General features: G+C 48.4%; 1 protein-coding gene across 1 annotated transcript in view; it reads left to right on the top strand.

Annotated features, from left to right (window-relative positions):
* The window catches only part of DCAF5 (DDB1 and CUL4 associated factor 5), a 58,925-nt gene extending 45,815 nt beyond the window's left edge, over positions 1-13,110 (top strand). The window contains exon 10 of the mRNA XM_075613278.1: positions 10,808-13,110. Within this exon, the coding sequence (XP_075469393.1) occupies positions 10,808-12,556 (1,749 nt within the window). The 3' untranslated portion in view covers positions 12,557-13,110. The remainder of the gene's footprint in view (positions 1-10,807) is intronic.
* The last annotated feature ends 7,074 nt before the right edge of the window (positions 13,111-20,184 follow it).

Consider the following 20,184-nt stretch of genomic DNA (forward strand, 5'->3'; position numbering starts at 1 on the left):
TCGGAAACAATAGAAACTGGAACTCCGTGAATACGGAAGATTTCCTTCACATAGATGTCTACTAGGGTGGCAGAATTAGGGAGACCTTTAAGTGGTATAAAATGAGCTTGCTTAGAAAATCTATCTACAATGACCAGGATGGTATTCATACCGCTAGAGAGTGGAAGTTCGACAATTAAGTCCATAGAGATGTGTGTACAAAGGCAATCCGGAATAGGCAAAGGGCGAAGCAGACCAAACGGCTTGTTGCGAGCGGATTTGTTTCGAGCACAGGCTGAACAGGAACTGAAAAATTCTTTAATGTCCAACATGTTTGGCCACCAAAACGTGCGTCTGATTAGGTCTGAGGTTCTCTTGCTACCTGGGTGACCGGCAGATTTAGAGGAGTGACCCCACTCGAGGATCTTTTGGTGGAATTGTGGAGCGGCATACAAGCACCCCTCCAACGCCTCCATACCCTCAGGAATGAGTGTTTGAGACTCCAATATCTGATCCAATACGTCAAAGGAATTAGCCGAAAGGATATACTTAGGGGAAGAATGCTCTCAGGGATATCTTCAGATTTATCTTCGCTGACGAATTGGCGGGACAAAGCATCGGCCTTCAAATTCTTGGTACCAGGGTTGTATAAGCTAATGTAATTGAACCTTGAGAAGAAAAGGGCCCAATGGGCTTGACGAGAACCAAGACGGCGAGCACTCTCAATGTATAATACATTTTTATGATTTGTAAGGATTGAGATAGGGTTTTCAGTACCCTCCAGGAGGTGTCTCCATTCTTGTAGGTCAAGTTTAATGGCCAAAAGTTCTCTATTCCCAACATCATAATTTTGTTCTGAAGACGAGAATTTCTTAGAGAAGAATCCATAGGGGTGCAACTTATCCTAGGGAGAACCACTTGTAGAGAGTATGGCTCCTGCTCCAATATCCGAGGCATCTACCTCCAGAGTGAAAGAGAGAGTAGGGTCAGAATGACATAAGATTGGGGCGGAAACAAAAGCCTTTTTGAGAGAGTCGAAGGCTTGGCATGCATTGGGGGGCCAGGAAGAGGGGTCCGCTCCTTTCTTAGGGCAGTAATGGAAGCCACAGTAGCAGAGAAATTACGAATGAATTTACGATAATAATTGACAAAACCAAGGAAGCGCTGAATCGCCTTGAGAGAAGTGGGTTGGGGCCAATCTAGGACGGCTTTAAGTTTATCAGGATCCATCGCAAACCCCGTATCAGAAATAATGTACCCTAGGAACGTAGTAGAGGTCCGGTGGAACGTACATTTCTCCTTTTTGGCATAAAGATGGCTCTTGCGCAGGCGAGAGAGAACTAACTTAGTGTGCTGAATATGTTCTGGGAGGGACTTGCAATAGATGAGAATGTCATCAAGGTACACAGTGACGAAAATGTTAAGGACATCACAAAAGATTTCATTCACGAACTCCTGGAAAACCGCAGGTGCATTACAAAATCCAAAGGGCATAACTAAATACTCATAATGGCCGTCGCGTGTATTGAAAGCCGTCTTCCATTCGTCTCCTTGTCATATACGTATAAGATTATAAGCCCCGCGGAGGTCCAGCTTGGAGAAAATGGTAGCACCTTTTAAGCGGTCGAAAAGTTCGGAAATAAGGGGCAAAGGGTAGCGATTCTTCAAAGTAATCTTGTTCAAACCTATGTAATCAATACATGGGCGAAGTGACCCATCCTTCTTCTTAACGAAAAAGAACCCAGCGCCGGCAGGGGGAGTGGAGTTTCTTATAAAGCCCTTCTTTAAATTCTCTTGAATATAATCGGACATGGCCTTAGTCTCCGTGAGTGATAAAGGGTAAGACCTAGCTTTGGGAAGGATGGCACCGGGCAAAAGATCAATAGGGCAGTCAAAGGGACGATGAGGGGGCAGAACCTCAGACTGAACCTTATCAAATACGTCAAGAAACTCTGAATATATTACAGGAAGAGAAGGGTTAGCAGGTTTGATGTTCTCTAGGCCGGCAATGAGTTGTATGGGGGGCGTAGAAGGGCTCTTAGTGTCTGGACTCCACTGTATAGGTTTATCAGTCCAGTCTATCTTGGGATTGTGCCGTTGGAGCCAAGGTAGACCAAGGATTACCTGCACTGCAGCGGAGTGAATTACGTCAAAGGAAAATTTCTCTTTTTGGCCATCCTTCGTGGAGAGGGAAAGAAGAACTGTCTCCAAAGTAATGAAGGCTGGCTGGAGAGGTCTTCCATCAATGGCCTCGAAACCGACGGATATGGACTTATGTATCATAGGGATGTTGTGCTTGTTGGTGAAATACTGGTCCACAAAGTTTCTCCCAGACCCAGAGTCAATAAAAGCAGAAGCGGATACATGGAAGTTAGGACCCTCAAGGAAGATCGAAAGCATAATCCTTTTTGGTAGTCTTCCCTTAGTAGGGGGAGAAGAAGAAATAGTACCCAATGAGATTCCCTTATACCTCATTGGGTGTGGGCGTTTCCCGGCTCCGTAGAACAGCGGCGCACCAGATGTCCAGGTAGACCGCAGTAGAAACACAAGCCCTCATTCTTCCGACGTTGTTTCTCAGAATAGGAGAGTTGATAACTTCTTAACTGCTTGTGTTCTGGGACCTCAAGAGCTGGGAGAATGGTGGGAGCAGGACTGCGGATAGAAGGCATAAGAGTGAGAGAGCGAGCATGATGGCGTTCAAGCCGCCTTTCCTGAAGGCGTTGATCCACCCGAATACATACAGCTATCAGGTCCTCTAGTGCGGAGGGTCTTTCCTGGGCCGCTAACTAATTCTTCAGAGTCTCCGAAAGTCTTTGCCAGAAGGCTGCAGATAAAGCCTCCTCGTTCCAGCCCGTCTCCGCAGCGATGGTTCGGAACTCCAGGGCATACTAGCAACAGATCTGTGGCCCTGGGAAATATAAAACAAAGAAGATGCAGCAGTAACTTTACAACCAGGGGTATTAAACACCTGCTTGAATTATTTCTTAAACTTAGCGAAATCTTGTGTAAGTTCGGGTCTCAGTTCCCAGATGGGAGAAGCCCAGAACAATGCATCGCCAGTCAAGAGTGCAATAATATAAGCCACTTTAGCTCTGTCGGAAGAGAAGCGAGAAGGAGTTAATTCAAATTGAATATCACATTGTTTTAAGAATCCTCGACACCGATGTGGGTCACCAGCATAGTGATTGGGAGTAGGGAGGCGTGGCTCCAGGTGTACATTGGGCTACGAACTAGAGGGTGACACGGTTGAAGGACTGAGAATTTGAGACATAGCCTGATGGAGCGAAATTGTGTCGACTTTTTGGGCCAAGGTGGCGACTTGGTTGTCCAAATACTGGACATGCTCAGAAAGAGAGGACAGGGCTGGGCCCACCTCAGGGGGGGTCTATGTTTGTTGGGCTCAGCATACTGAAACGCTTGCGCTGCCCACAAACAAGACCCCGGCACTGAGGTGGGAAGGTATAACACCACACACCCGCAGCAGCAGAGGCGTGCCTGGAAGGCGGATAGTTTAGCGTAGCCGGGTCTGGGTTGGAGAGTGTAGGAGATGCGGTATACTTGCCGAGTTCCGGAATTGGAGAAGACAGGATAGTAGGGTTCCGTAAGTCGTGGTCTGGGATTGGAGAGAGCCGTTTAGTCAGAGTCCGTATGCCGTGTTCAAGGGTAGGAGAGATCGCCGTAGTCGAGGGAATTCCAAAATCCAGAAGGGTCCACAAACAAGCAGAGTCGGTACACATGAGGTTAACTGCAAAGGAGACTGAGCACTGCACAAAACGAAGTGAACTTCACGAGGCTGCATAAGATTATGCTGAGCAAAGCATAGGAGGAAGCAGGAAGTATTTAAAGGCATGACAGGAGGCGGAGCGGAGGCACGGCCCCAGCGGAGCTGGGATAGGCTGCAGGCAACAAGGCCACGCAGCTGGGGATCGTTGCACGTCATCGCGTGTGCACGCCGCGCGGGAGGCGGGACCAGATTCAGTGCGGCAGCTAGAAGGGCTGCGAGTGCGCGCGCGTTCTGTAATGAGCGGGGGAGCGCATATGGGCAGGAACAGTGGCCGCCGCGACAGCAGCAGGTAAGGAGGGAACACGCCACAAAGGACGTGTTCCCTGATTCCTTACATCAAGAGCTTAAGTACATGTTGTCCTCTACTGAATCCGGTCTGGCTCATGCTTAAAACCAATGCAAGTGGGACAGGCTTGGTTGCCCAACTCAGGACCGAGAGCCCAGGGCAGATGGCCTATCGGAAGTCACGAGAATCAAGCAAACATTTTAGAGTTATAAGCAGTAAAGTAGGCAATCTGGCACTTCTCACAGTAACTACAAGGGTACAACGTGAAGGTCTCATCAGACAACTGTACGACAGGGACCTATATTAGGAGACAAGGAGGAACAAGAAGTCCTGTGCTCTGACAGGAGTTACTTCTGATTCTTACCTGGGCAGAACATCTTTTAACAGACCTTACAGCGATCCATATTGCAGGAAAAAGAAATCTATGGGTAGACTTCCTTAGCTAGAAGACCTTAGGCACAGGAGAGTGGTCTCTAGCGTGCAGATCCTTCAACCAATTAGTAAGAGGATGTGGGAAACTAGAGAGATCTCACAGGCAGGTATCTAGAAAGTTTCTGTTCAAGTATGTGTCACCCAGAAGCTACCAACATAGATGCTCTCTCCTTTCCATGGAAATTCCATCTCGCATACATATTCCCAGCAATTCCTCTGATGCCAAAGATTCTCATGTATGTCAGACGGGACAATGCAGATGTGGTGGCAATACTCTCGAATTAGCCAGGTAGAACCTAGTTCACACAAATAATCCACCTCTTGACAGACGAACCATGACAGCTGCCAGTGTTTCAGGGCCTCCTATCCGAAGGTCCAGTTTAACATCGAAATCTGAGGATTTGGACTTTGACGATATGGAGGTTGAGCAGAAACTGCTCAGATGCAAAGAGCTATCCCACAAAGTTGTAGAAACCTTTATGGCAGCAAGGAAGAAAACTACCTCTTCAATATACTTTAGAACTTGGCGGTGATTTAATCTGTGGTGTGAAAGCAAAAGTGTAAAACTTTTCGAGCCACCTACTCTCACGATTCTGCCGTTTCTGTATGGTTTTCTAGAGCTGGGACTCAGTACTTGCTCACTAGAGTTACAGGTGTCGCATTATCGGCATTACTAGGAAAGCAATTAGTCACCATAGATTTCAGGCTCTCGAGAACCAAACCACAATATAAGGATCCAGTGCCTGCCTGGAATTTACCTTTAGCATTAACAGGCTCCACCTTTGATCCCGTTCTCAAGCTTCAGACCCGGATCCAACATTGAAAAACGTCCTGTTGATAGCGATGACGTTTGCACGCAGGATTGATGCATTATAAACCTTGTCCATGAGGGAACCATTTGTTATTGTCCACAAGACCAGATCGTCTTGAGGCCAGTTCAGCTTTTTCAAGCCAAGATAGTTTCAAAATTCCTTCTCAGTGAAAAGATAATTCTACTTTCATTTTCTCAACGCCTGGAAATGACAGAGCGAATTCTTTGCACGCTAGACGTAGTGAGGTACTTAAAACTCCATATTTCCAGAAGAGAAGGATTTAGGAAGTCAGACAGGCTGTTCGTACTTCCAAAGGGACGAAGAAGAGGGCAAACAGCTCAAGGTCTACAATGAGTCACTGGATTGTAAGAGCTATCGGGAAGACCTATAATATCCAGAAGATTCTAGCTCCAGAGCTGGTGAAAGTCCACTCTACAAGAGCCATGGCCACGTGCTGGGCAGCGAAGGCGTAGGCTTACCCCGCAGAATTATGCAGGACGGCAGTATGGACTTCAATTAATATATTTATTAAATGCTATTCTTTGGCTGTACATACTTCAGCAGACACATGCTTTGGCAGCAAGGTACTGCAGTCAATTGTCACCACTTAAAGTAGATGTAAGTGACAAGGAGTGTGGTGTTTTATTCTAGGATCCCATCCCTTTATTCGATACTGCTTTGGCAAGTTCCATTGGTGACCACTGCCATGGGAACAACCAGGAAAATAGAAAATTGATACCCAACTTGTCGTGATTTTGTTTTCCTGGGAGTCCATCCATGACAGCGCTCACCAATTCCTTCCCAAAAGTGCTTGATGTTTCTAGTTATTGCCGCTTTTCTACGAAGACTACCAGAGGAGGAAAGAAGAGGCTATTTATTGTCCTACCACAGGTAGGACAGAAATGTCTATCTCAGCTGGAGGGTGGGGCTTAACCCATTGGTGAGCACTGCCATGGATGGACTCTACAGGAAAAAAACATTGCGGTAAGTTTGGTATCAATTTTCTATTTGTTAAATGTTTGGAAAAATGGAGCAAAAGTTACAACAGCAGAAATGTTACACGTGTGAGTGCATAGGTTCATGTGAAGTCTTGTAAACACCATATGTGCTTAATTAGACTCGTAGTACATCTTTAAAATAAGACCTAGAGGTTCCATGGAAGTTGATTTTGTTGCTATGGATTGGAGATGGCCTGTTTGGATGAAGTGGCATTTTGGTTTTGTGTAGCAGTGTCCCTACCAGTGCTCCTCGGCTACAGCTGGTGCCATTGCTACAGAACATTGACAGGTGCACCTGCTGATTATACATTTCAATTTGAAAAAAGGAAAAGGTGCTCATGAATGTTTCCTCAAACCCGCAGATGGTTAAATGCTGCGAATACGTCTGTTTACTGTAATACATAATACGTTCTAAATATAACTACATACAGTAATGTTTCCTTTGAATGTTTAAAAGGAAGACACCACTAATAATTCCCAGGAAACCAGGCATCATGAACAGGAAAGTTGTGAGTGGTAGTTCTACTGTGAGCAAGCAATAGATACGTGTCCTAACAATAGAATACTGCAGGGCTGTACAGGAATACATAGAAGACAGCACTTTCCTTGCTTGTTCAAAGTATGTCAGACACTACATTTTCTCTCCCCAGTGCAGTCTCTGCTTAATGCAGCATCCTGCAGTCATCTGCTTTCCTGTACTAGAGGCAAGAATTCAAAGTAGCAGCACGACAGGAGGGACTCCCAAATATACACAAACTGCATATTTATTTTTGCAGAAAACTGCAGTATTTTTAAAATGGCATTATCTCAAATAACATTGAATCTAAAATAGAGACATACATCAACAGGACCGCTGACAGCCTTCCCGGGGCACAGGACTAGTTTCCACTGGGGCCCCCCTCCCTCTTTCTCACCTACTTGATCTCTCACCTCTATTTCTCCCCCCCCCCCCGCCCCCATTTGCACTGCCCTGCCCCTTCCTCACACTTCCTCCATTTATTTCCCCCCCTCTCGCTTACTCTCCCCGTCTTAAACTCTTCCTCCCCTACATCCCCTTTCTCTCCCTGCCCCACCTCCCCTCTCTCTCTATCTCCCCCTTTTTCTAACTGACTCCCTCCCCTCTATCACTCAATCCCCCACTTGCCATGAACACACAATTCAACCCCCACGCGCGCACACAGACACAAGCCCCCCCCCACACACACACATCTCCCCTCCAGCCCAATACACACACCCAATTTACACATCTCCCACCTACACACCTTCCTTCCCTCGCCCCCTCCAAACGCACCTTTCCCCCCCCCCCCCAACACACGCACCTTTCCCCCCCCCACACACGCACCTTTCCCCCCCCACACACGCACCTTTCCCCCCCCCAACACACGCACCTTTCCCCCCCCCACACACGCACCTTTCCCCCCCCACACACGCACCTTTCCCCCCCCCCACACACGCACCTTTCCCCCCCCCCACACACGCACCTTTCCCCCCCACACACACGCACCTTTCCCCCCCACACGCACCTTTCCCCCCCACACGCTCCTTTCCCCCCCACACGCACCTTCCCCCCCCACACGCACCTTCCCCCCCCCCCACACGCACCTTCCCCCCCACACGCACCTTCCCCCCCACACGCACCTTCCCCCCCACACGCACCTTCCCCCCCCACGCACCTTCCCCCCCCCACGCACCTTCCCCCCCCCACACGCACCTTCCCCCCCCCCACACGCACCTTCCCCCCCCACACGCACCTTCCCCCCCCACACGCACCTTCCCCCCCCACACGCACCTTCCCCCCCCCTCCCCACATGCACCTTCCCCCCCCTCCCCACATGCACCTTCCCCCCCTCCCCACATGCACCTTCCCCCCCTCCCCACATGCACGTTCCCCCACCTCCCCACACGCACCTTCTCCCCCCTCCCCACACACACCTTCCCCCCCCTCCCCACACGCACCTTCCCCCCCCTCCCCACATGCACCTTCCCCCCCCTCCCCACACGCACCTTCCCCACCCCCTCCCCACACGCACCTTCCCCCCCCCCTCCCCACACGCACCTTCCGCACCTTCCCCCCCTCCCCACACGCACCTTCCCCCTCCTCCCCACACGCACCTTTCCCCCCACTCCCCACACGCACCTTTCCCCCCACTCCCCACACGCACCTTTCCCCCCACTCCCCACACGCACCTTCCCCCCACTCCCCACACGCACCTTCCCCCCCACACGCACCTTCCCCCCACTCCCCACACGCACCTTCCCCCCCCTCCCCACACGCACCTTCCCCCCCTCCCCACACGTACCTTCCCCCCCTCCCCACATGCACCTTCCCCCCCACCCACACGCACCTTCCCCCCCACCCACACGCACCTTCCCCCCCACCCACACGCACCTTCCCCCCCACCCACACGCACCTTCCCCCCCACCCACACGCACCTTCCCCCCCCCACCCCACATGCACCTTCCCCCCCCCGCCCTCACGCACCTTACCCCCCCCCCAGCCCTCACGCACCTTACCCCCTTCACCCACACACGCACCTTCCCTCCCTCCCCACACGCACCTTTCCCCCCACTCCCCACATGCACCTTCCCCCCCTCCCCACACGCACCTTCCCCCCCTCCCCACACGCACCTTCCCCCCCACCCCCCACACGCACCTTCCCCCCCCCCACCCACACGCACCTTCCCCCCCCCCCACCCACATGCAACTTCCCCCACCCACACGCACCTTCCCCCCCCCACCCACACGCACCTTCCCCCCCCACCCACACGCACCTTCCCCCCCCACCCACACGCACCTTTCCCTCCCTCCCACACGCACCTTCCCCCCCCACCCACATGCAACTTCCCCCCCCCACCCACATGCAACTTTCCCTCCCTCCCACACGCACCTTCCCCCCCCACCCACATGCAACTTCCCCCCCCCACCCACATGCAACTTCCCCCACCCACACGCACCTTCCCCCCCCCCCCCACCCACACGCACCTTCCCCCCCCACCCACAAGCACCTTCCCCCCCCCCCCACCCACACGCACCTTTCCCCCCCCCACCCACACGCACCTTTCCCCCCCACACACGCACCTTCACCCACACACGCACTTTCCCCCCCTCCCCACACGCACCTTCCCTCCCTCCCCACACGCACCTTTCCCCCCACTCCCCACACGCACCTTCCCCCCCTCCCCACACGCACCTTCCCCCCCTCCCCACACGCACCTTCCCCCCCCCCCTCCCCACACGCACCTTTCCCCCCCCCAACCACACGCACCTTTCCCCCCCCACCCACACGCTCCTTCTCCCCCCCCACACGCACCTTACCACCCCCCCCACACGCACCTTACCCCCCACCCACCCACACACCTTACCCCCTTCACCCACACACGCACCGTCCCCCGTCCCCCCACCCACACGCGCACCTTACCCCCCCCCACTCCACCTATACATGCATCCTTCCCCCCCCCACACCTACACACGCACATTCCCCCCCATCACACGTATTTCCTCCCCCCACCTACACATGCACCTTCCCCCACACACACACATGCACCTTCCCCCACACACACATACCCCCACCCTACACACGCACCTCGACCAGCCTCCCCCAATGGGGGCGGAAGGCCTCCAGTGTTACGTCAGTCCCGCACGTGACATGAGGAGCTGCAGTATAAGCGCTTTCGCTAGTTCTGTACCTTTCTTTTCCCATTTTGCACTTTCATGATGTACAGTCTCTATTTTACATTCAAAGTTACTTGAAATAATGCTATTTTAAGAGCACTGCTGTTTTCTGCAAAAAAAGGCATTTTAAAATGTAAAAAGAGATGTTACTAGATGCATAATGGATGTATATTATTTCCGTGGATATATTATTAACCCGTGGAGTCCCTACTGTTGAAGTTAACTTACTTTGTCACTTTGTGACTGGAAGTAATTGATGTGATATAGTTCTCCAACTGCATTATGTGACTTTCATTCTTTCTAAAATGATATTACGATTTTCACTGTTATAGAAGGGTTTAAATCTGTAGATATATAGTCACCTTGTTTGTTTATATGATATTAAGGGATGCAATGTTAACAATGGGTTAATCACAGGACTAGGTATGTGATTGGGATAGAGATCAGGACGTTTGTATCATTTAATCTCCTTGTTCCACACCCGGATTTGATTTGTTAACTAGATGTTCTATGTATATAAAGGAGGCTGGCTGCGGGTCACATACTTTTATGCACCTGAGGAAGGGAGGTTGTATCGCTTCGAAACGTAGCGCTTTTTCTACTGGGTATATGATCTGTTACACCGCGCGGTTTGTGCATATTTGGGCATCACTCCTGTCGTGCTGCCACTTTGAATTCTTGCCCCTTGAGTGCTGTACAGGCCCTGGTAAAGAGTTAAACTTGCAAAGAAAGGAGGTAACGTTAGAGTCACTCTGGGGTGTGGACAGTGCTGTGATGCAATGCAGCTTGTAGTGATTTGAATGATTTCTCATACAAATGTTCGGTGCTTTCTTTATTTTGCAGCTTTGGAGCCCTTACAAACAGCCCAGCTGCTCTGGAGACCTTGATGGGCAGATAGAAGATGATTCACGTTGCTTGTACACACATGAAGAGTACATCGGCCTTGTGCTTAACAGTGGAAGTGGTTTGTCTCACGATTATGCCAACCAGTCAGTGCAGGAGGACCCCAGAATGATGGCGTTTTTTGACTCACTGGTGCGGAGGGAGATAGAAGGATGGAGCTCAGACTCTGACAGTGACAGCACAATTCTGCAGCTTCATGCTGGAGTCAGCGAACGCTCTGCTTATAGTGATTCCGAATCTTCAGCCTCTCTGCCTCCGTCGCCAGTACAATCCCCAGGAGAATCCAATGAGACTCTTGCTACCGGGGATTCACAGAGATCAGAAGAGTCTCCGTCCACTAGAAACGAGATGTCTTCCCAGCAAAAGCGATTATCAGCACTGCGGAGGTACCAGGACAAACGCCTGTCTACCTTGTCCAATGACTCTGACTCTGAGGATAACGCCTGTGAGACCGAGGCAGAGAGTGAACCTTTTCCTCGGCCCCGATCCCCAAGTCCTGGGGAAGACAGATCCAGCAGCAGCAGCAGTAGCAGCAGTAATGAGGAGGATAACCTTAATGATCGCCGAGCCTCAACGCGACAACGCAATGCGCTACGACGTCAGCAGAAAATACAGAGGGAGGAAAAGACTAAAGTGAGCTCTGAAATCTCAACGGCTGTTATAGGAGAGGATGTCTATGATTATCCGCAGATTGCAGTGGATGAACTTTCAACTTCTACAGAATCCTCTTCTGGGAGAAGGAGCCCTAACGAAGTAGAGAGAAAGTCTTCATTGTGTTCAAGCATCGACTCGGTAGAGCGGAAGATCTACAAAGCTTACAAATGGCTACAATATTCCTACATATCCTATTCCAAAGGTAAAGATGGAGAATCCTTCCATGAAGAAGGGGAGAGTGACGAGGGAAGACCAGGGACCAGTGGAAGGAGCAGTGCAGTGCCAACTTTAAAAGGTGACCTGAACTCCATTCCACAAGGCAGCAAAAATCTTTCTCCTGAAGGCCTGGGCAAACAACCTGTGCAGAAAAGTTCCCTACTAGAAAGCCTTGATACCTGTCAGAGTCACCAGGGTGAGCAGCAGCTGTGGCTGGATGATCTAGAAAACTCATCCCAAGACGCTGGTTCCTTGGAGTGTTCATCGGAGGCTAAAAAGCTGAATGGATCAGCTGTCCATAAAGAGCTTGGCCATTTTTCTGAAGACTCTTGTGACCAGTATGGTGGGGGCATTGCACCAAGCAGCAGCCCAAACCACCAACAGACAAACCAGCAAACTCCTTTAACCACAAGGGAATCCTCTTTTGTGAAAATCAGCAGAGACTGCTATGTGAGAAGCCCGGATGATGAGATTGAGGAGGAAGGGGCTGACACTTCCTGCACTAGCCATAGCAATGGACATTTCCACCCTCACTCCTCAGTCCTTAGTAACAGTGGACAGAGTCTTGGTGAGCAGCCAACTGAGGTGTTATCTTCAAACACCCTCACCAATTCGGGCAGTGACAGCCTGCCGCAGGTGGTGCTCACGCTGCATAAGGACATATGTTTGACAGAATCGGGCTCTAATATGAGTACCAAAGATAACTTCACTGATCATATGGACACTGGAAGTTACCAGGCTCCGGGAGGAGTAAAAAGGCACTGGCAAGAATATGAAGAGTCAGATAATTCTTCATCAGAAAAGAAAATGAAAACATAACTTTTTTTTTTTTTTTTTTTTCCTTTTACATACTTAAAAAGTATTAAAACCTGTACAATCTGGGTAAAAAAAAGTGTGTGGGTGGCTGTGTGTATCAGATTCTCCAATCCATTCTTATTTTGGCTTTATTCACGTTGGATATAAATGACACAGCCAAAGTTTAGTTTGCACTAAAGAAAAGTTTTGTCTGGCTAATTTTACAGTTTGTCTCCCTTATGTTAATAGTCAGTGAACTGACTCCTGGCTTTGCTCCCCAATAAAAGAGCATCCTTACTACAAGATATAAACATGTTTTTGTCACTAGTATGTGCCCTAAATGTCCAGGAGCACTTGCAGTTCTTCACCAAATCGGAATGAACTCTGCTGTACAAGTGATGGATAGCAGTGAAAGATCATCTGAAATTTGCCATGATGCTTACAAATAGGTAACTTTTTTTTCCTCTTTGCATTGCTAAAGCACACAAGCCGTTTCCTATTAAAGTGCTTACATTGACTATCTGTGACCAGAAAACTCTAGGAATAAATCAACGGATTAAAGAAAAACGTTCTTTCCACCCAGGTTTTGTTTGGGTCTATTTCTCTTCTACCTAACAGTACATCGTAGATAACAGATGATGTTGCTATCCTATTGACAAATCCACCCCACAGGGGGGACACACAGATAAACCCATGTTATCCATGATTGTGAATGGGGTATAAATATACAGTGTGGCTTCTCCCCAGCCTCTGGTATTCTTTCCCTTACACATGAACCACTTCATTTCCCAACCCTTGGATATTTCATTAAATCAGATGCCGCTTAACCTTGATACTGTGCATATTCCCATTTTGCTCGCTGACAAATTATCTTGACAACCAACCTCTTTTGGTGATTATTCTTTCCCATTAATGTCACTCATTCCATGACTTGCTTTTGATGGAATTAACTCCCTTGTTGACCCATCAGTCGCTCATTTGACACCCTATCCCGCAGCCAGCGCAGAGCTGCATGGTGATGCATGAAGCCTTAGAGCACTTATTTTATGGAGCAGCCCTAAAGTTGCCTAGCAGAAGCGGTATGCTTTACCACCCACATGGATGTGACCATCTCCACTGCTAGCTGTTTAACCTCTGTTATTGAAGGGTGGGTTCTGCATGTATAAAGAGGTTCAGGTCTCCACTTATATGACCTCATGTACCATGGAAAATAGGCAGAATTAAGACGGTGCTGGGCAGGTTTGTCCAAAAGCTGACCACCTTCCTGCTGTGTTACTTTGTTTCCATCCAACACTGGTTATAAACAACACTATACAACACAAACATATACAACCATATTTGCTAAGTGGTTCTATGCCATAAGGCCTCTTCCCGTCACAGAAGACCCCTTGCAGCCAATTCACTTGAATTAAATGACCCAGCACTGCTTAGTAAATAATGGTCGATGCAGACAAATCTAGATACACAGAAGTACAAGAGCACAAGCATAATGGCAGGTCCATACTGCTGCAGACCGTGCGGGGCACGATCACATTGCCTAAAGGCATTGATCACGCCCATAGACCGCGCGGGCGCAAGCAGGAGGGGGAGCGCGTTGCGCAAGAAATCAGTTGGAACTGATTTATGGGCGCCTGACAGGCACGTCACGTGAGCGGTTCGCGCAATGAGTGCAAACTAGTTCCAAGACGCCCCTAGGCACGCCCCCCACGGCGCGTCCAACATGGACACTAAACGCACCCGCTTCACGCGGGTGACGTCACAGCCTTCGCATGCCTCCACGCGGGCAAACGCAGTATGGCCTTAGCCTAAGAGAAAACACCGTAAGAAGCAAATCACTGCGCAAGAGCTTGGAATACAGGTGTGATGGGAGAAATACAGTGCAAGTAAATGTTAACTCAGAGATTTATATCCATGTGCTGTAGAAAGTAGAAATGACGTGTGTTTGGTGAGAGGACTGCGAGGCTGTTACAGGTTCTCAGGCTCCTGTAAGATGAGGAGATGAGGATGTACACCAGAAATACCTGAGGGGAAGACCGGTTCCATTAGACTAGAGATAAAAGGATAGGAGTGTAGATAAAAATTATTTCTAATGTGCAATGATCTGTCACTGCACATCTAGAGCAAGGGTGCGCAAACTTTCCCCGCTGCGCCCCACTCCTTACCTTGTCTTCAGTGTCAAATAATGCCGCGGGGTCACGTGACGCCGAAGACACGGTAAGGGACGTTGTAGAGGGCTCACGCAATCCCCCGGCACTTAATTTAAATGCCGTGGGGAAGAGCGCGGGGCCTCTGCAGCTGCCGCACCCCCCCAGAAAAATCTTGCACCCCCACTTTGCACACCCCTGATCTGGAGTATAGTAATGCGTCAACAGACTAGTGGGACAGAGCTTTCGTGTCTTAACATGTGAGAATAACTTTTTTAGGATTCCTTCTTCAGTGTCTGCACCACATCTGATAAATCGTTGCCACATTGGACAAACTCAGACACAGCAGAAGGATTGATACAACAAGTTAAACATTGCATCATACCAGTATAACAAGTGCATCAAGTAAATAATGCTGTTTCCGCCTATATGCTCCCTCTAACGCTATAACTGCTCGTACTGCTCCCTATGACTTCCTATTGCTTTATAGCCGTGATTCCCAACGAGGGTTTGCGAGGAATCTCCAAGGGGTTTGCTCAAATAAAATCAGTGGCGGATCCCAGGCAGTATAGTGGGTTCCTGAGCCTTGTGCAGACAGTGCACTTAGTAAGGCCCCAAGCTGCACCTTGGTGTGTGCGATTCAGCGGTCAATTACAGCAGGGTGTTCCAAAGTCGCTTCCCACAATGCTTTGCATCCACAGCGGCCGGCAGGGCATTGTGGGTCATTACTTTGGAAGCAGTGGCCGTGATTGACAGCTATACCATCCATGTTGTCTGCAAACAAGGTGCATTTTGGGGTCTTATAAAGTGTTGTGTGTGTCCCATCCACCCAAAGTCAGGACATTACACTGCCTGGGATCGGTGAAACTTTGGTTACCAATAGTCTGATCAGAAGCCATAAGATTTATTAATTAGGAGTTCGTGGAACAAATATTTTCAAGCAGCGGGGGCACAATGTACAAACGGTTGGGAATTGTGGATTTATGTAACCCTTTTTCTCATTTGCTGAAACAAATGGTGCGAAACTGTATTTTGATGCAAAGTGACACAAAATGTACACATTGGTGTAACTGAAATGAAGATCAGTACGTGAATGTAACAACCAGCATGGAAAAGAAGGGAAGAAGAGACCGTGTCAAATGTGATCTTTAAATGTTTAGGAATCTGGGCTCGGTGTACAAATGGTATTTTGGTAACATGTTTTTGCTGGGTATCGAGGGCCTTTCTTTTGGATTGGAACTGAATGGGCTGTTGCTTAGCATGGTTTATGTATAACCAGGTTGCAGGCTTTCACACAAAGATCCTGTACAGTTTGCGGCACTTTATTACATCAGCATATAGTGTTCTTGGAAGGTGTATTTCGCCACAAATCAAAAACTGCACGATTTTTCACACCAGAAATTTAACTAAAATGATGAACCGTGAAGCACAAATAAAAGCAAAAAACTCTTCAAAAAAAGTCGTGTTTCAGTCTGGATAGGAGTAACGCCAACACGTACTTAATGCCACATTATTGGAAGCAATTACATGACTTTTAAGCCTGTGCTAATGAGATATACAATGGCTGTTGTGTTTGCATATAATTAGCCTTGTGGATGTGTCTTAACCACGGGGGAAATAACATCCGTTACTGGTTTCGGTAACTTGATGTCAAAAGCCATGAATTAACAGAGCTTTGTGAATCTGGCCCCAAGTGTTTAATATAGCGCAGTGTCTGATTATAGGGTCTGATGATAACCGCGTTAATGTCTGCTCCGGGCACCCCCTGCTTCCCGAGATACCTGTCAGAGAAGGTGCCGGCGGTACTTCATGGAGGTTTAAATATCTTACGTGACGCAGTCCGATAGGAAGCTGCAACGGATGACTGTGGCTTCCTATTTGGCCAAGTGACAGGAAATTTAAACCTCCATTTTATTTCCCCTCGAAGGTACAGTACCCACAGCACCTGCCCCTGTAAGGATCTCGGGAAGCAGGGTGGCCCTGCAGCTGGAATGAATGCAGTACAGCGCGGACACCCCCTGATTCCTATACACATAAACTATAAAGGAGGAGGGGGTGGGGGGAAACAGTAGTGCGAACTGCTCCTTGTAAGGGGAAAGCAGAGTGGTGCTTTCATTTAATTAACTTTTCCCAGAATCCTGTTGTGGATGTTTGAAAGCAGTAAAGGTTCAGGGGACATTGCTTTTAATTGTTTTTTTTTTGTTTAAGTCTAGATGAATCTTTTGCATCAGTATCGCACAAGATGCACCTTGACACTCCCCCCTCCTAGGGGTAGACTGGCTATGATTTTATGTTGTTTTTCAAGGTGCAGTACCTGGTAACAGACATTTTGTAATTGCCTTCATTAAACAAATGTAACCATACATAAAGCAAAAATGTGCCTGCTCTGATTCTTTGTCAATTAAGCACAATAAAGTTTTCTTCAGGTACTGAATGGGGGAGTATTTGTCAATCAAGTGTTTGTTCACCCTTATTCCATCCTGTCATTACTAGAGAGCCAATAAAGGTAAGGGAGGAGGCAAAGGATGTTTATCCTCTGCAAACACCTGTTGAGCTTACAGTGACATCACACAAAAGGGATAAGCCAGAGGAAATCCAGCCCCTCCCAAATTTCAGCTCACTGCGTTTAGTCCTAGTTACTTTGGTCCTCGGAAGGACTGCCCTTTAGGATGTCCCACCCATCCAGGTCCCCTGCCATTTTTCCCATCCAAAAACCATACTGCTGTTTTTACCCTGTTCTTTTCCTGATCTTAATCACTTTGTGTTCAGTAGCCTCCAATCCCCAACACGCACTAGGTTTGTTTTCTTTATAACTTTCAGTGCAGAGAATATGACTCACAATTATATAGCTTTACTTTCTCCAGAAAAAGTACTTGCCGGACTTTCTGCCATTTATGACCTTTTTGAAAATAAAAATATTTGATTTGCACCCTAATTAGTCCGTATGTCACATACTGCTGTTGAAGACAGATGTATGACACCTACAGTTGCGTGTATTTCACCAACATTAGTATGACACCTACATGTTTGTTACCAACATCTTTGATACGTCTCAGAAACGTGGATTCTAGTGACCAGTCAGTAACATTAGTATGACACCCATGTGTCTGTCACTAATAGGCTCGCTTAGTTGCTGTTTTCCCTTTTATTATATCTCCTTTTCAGGCATCTTGAAAATACTTGTGTGGAATTCGTTCCTTTAATGTTTCAAATGAATCACTCTCCAGATGTGAAGATCCCTGCAAAACATCAACATGTTATAATTATTACTAACATCTGCACATCAGATGTTTCCTCTTGCCCCAAGGTACGGCTTCACACGTTAGAAAAGAAGAAAAAAAAGCTGCTAGGTAAAGTTTGGTGCTGCTCTGTCCCATGCAATACCTCTCCCCTTCTGTGATATCCCAGAGCATTGTCATTAACCGCAAACTAACTTCAAACTCCATCAAAGAATGAATATATATATCGATATATATATATACACACACACACACACACACACACTTTACCAGATGGGGGGGTCCGGGAAAAAACGAGACAGCACACAGCCAAGAAAATCCAGAGATATTGTATTCAAGATAAATACATGGCACTGCATCCAACGTTTCGATCATCAAAGTGTGACCTTCCTCAGGGACGTGCCTGAGGAAGGTCACACTTTGATGATCGAAACGTTGGATGCAGTGCCATGTATTTATCTTGAATACAATATCTCTGGATTTTCTTGGCTGTGTGCTGTCTCAGATTTTACCAGATGGGGGTCTGGGAAAAAACATCTGTGTATGTGCATATATGGGATAAGCATCAGTGGATTATCTGTTTACAGTGTGCCAACTGCCCTCTGTTCTTATTTATATATACATATACATATATATATATAAATATCTCCAATAAAGAATATCACTTGTGAGCACATTCACATGTCTCAGACAGGTCTGCAACCCTGCCTTTCAACCATTATCACCTAGCGTACAGTGCTCCCACTGTAGCAAGGGATTCTGGGAAATGACGTGCAAATGAGCACACAATGTGTCCCTTGCTGCAGTGGGAGCACTGTATGCTAGGTGATAATGGTTGAAAGGCAGGGTTGCAGACCTTTCTAAGGCCAAGGACATGGTCAGCGCTTACTCGCTGAGCCGCGCTCACGCTTACCAGTGAGCCCCTGCAGCCGCAATGAGAGCGGCTTTAGCAGGGGCTCGCGCACGTTTCTGCAGGCGTGCGCAGGAGGAGGAGACAGTCAGATTTAAATTTGCGCGCTGAGGGGAGTGGAGGGTCGTTCACGTGAGAGGTATATATATATATATATATATATATATATATATCTATCTCAATCAAATAAAAAGATCACTTGTGAACACATTCACATGTCCTAGGCAGGTCTGCAACAGTGCTTCCACTGCAGCAAGGGATTCTGGGAAATGACATGCAAATGAGCACACAATGTGTCACCTTTTGTCTGAAAAAAACATTGTTACATGGAGCCCATATACGCTAATGCTTGCTGTTAAGGGCTGGTCCCCGCTGGCTACTGCAGCGCCCGCTGTGGCGGACGCTGCAGGGACGAGAGCCCTCCCCTCAATGGCGCCGGGCCCGCAGCGAGGGGGGGCCGCAGCGCTGTGGCGCGAGTTGCTCCTGCTCTCAATAGAATTGAGAGCAGGACTCGCTATGGAGCGCTAAGCCACGCCCCCGGCAGTTCAGCCAATGAGGGCGAACCTGCCGGGTGACGTCATGGCCGCGCCCCGTCACTCCGACACCACGCCCCCCCCCCCCAGTCTTTTGGTTTGCAGCTCCCTGCAGACCGGGGAATCGGATGCACGCGCCGCCAGTCTCGTGGGCGCGCGTGCAGCGGAGGTACTGGGGCCTCAGCCTAACCCCGCTTTAAAGCACAGCATGGGAATCAGATGCAAAGCAAGAGAAACCAATCACAGACATGTTTCAACCTTAATGGGGATCATCAGTGTGAAGTTGGTTGTACTGCTGGCTTTGCATTTTCAAGACTGTAGGGTCTACCGTCACGTCTCAAGTTATGGTGGGTGGGTGGAGGTTTCTTATTGCCATTGAGACGTGATGGTGTATATATATATGTATGTATGTATGTATATATATATAAATGAAATACACACATACATTACAAGCTTTTGAGGCCTGAGGTGTCACTTCAATTTAACTTTTATATAGCTTCTTCCTCGAAAAGGTACTTTGCGCTATCAGATTACATTTTTAACAGGTCTTCGTTTGTGTATTTTCGTCTTTCTTTACAGGGATCCATGTTAAAATGGATAAGAAGCATAAAGTGACACTATGTGCTCAGTTGAATGTCATTACCCAGAATCCCTAGCTGCTGGGGAAGCATTGTGTGCTGAGAGATAATGAGGCAAGACAGATTTGTGGACCTTATTATCAAAAAGAGAAAGCAGTAAGCCCCACAGAAAGGGCTCACAGAAACTCCAACATGGGGCACTCTGAGGTGGCACAACAAATAGATATGTTATGGAACAAGCAATTGAA

This window comes from Ascaphus truei, chromosome 9 (genome assembly GCF_040206685.1).
Source record: "Ascaphus truei isolate aAscTru1 chromosome 9, aAscTru1.hap1, whole genome shotgun sequence".
Classification (NCBI taxonomy): domain Eukaryota; kingdom Metazoa; phylum Chordata; class Amphibia; order Anura; family Ascaphidae; genus Ascaphus; species Ascaphus truei.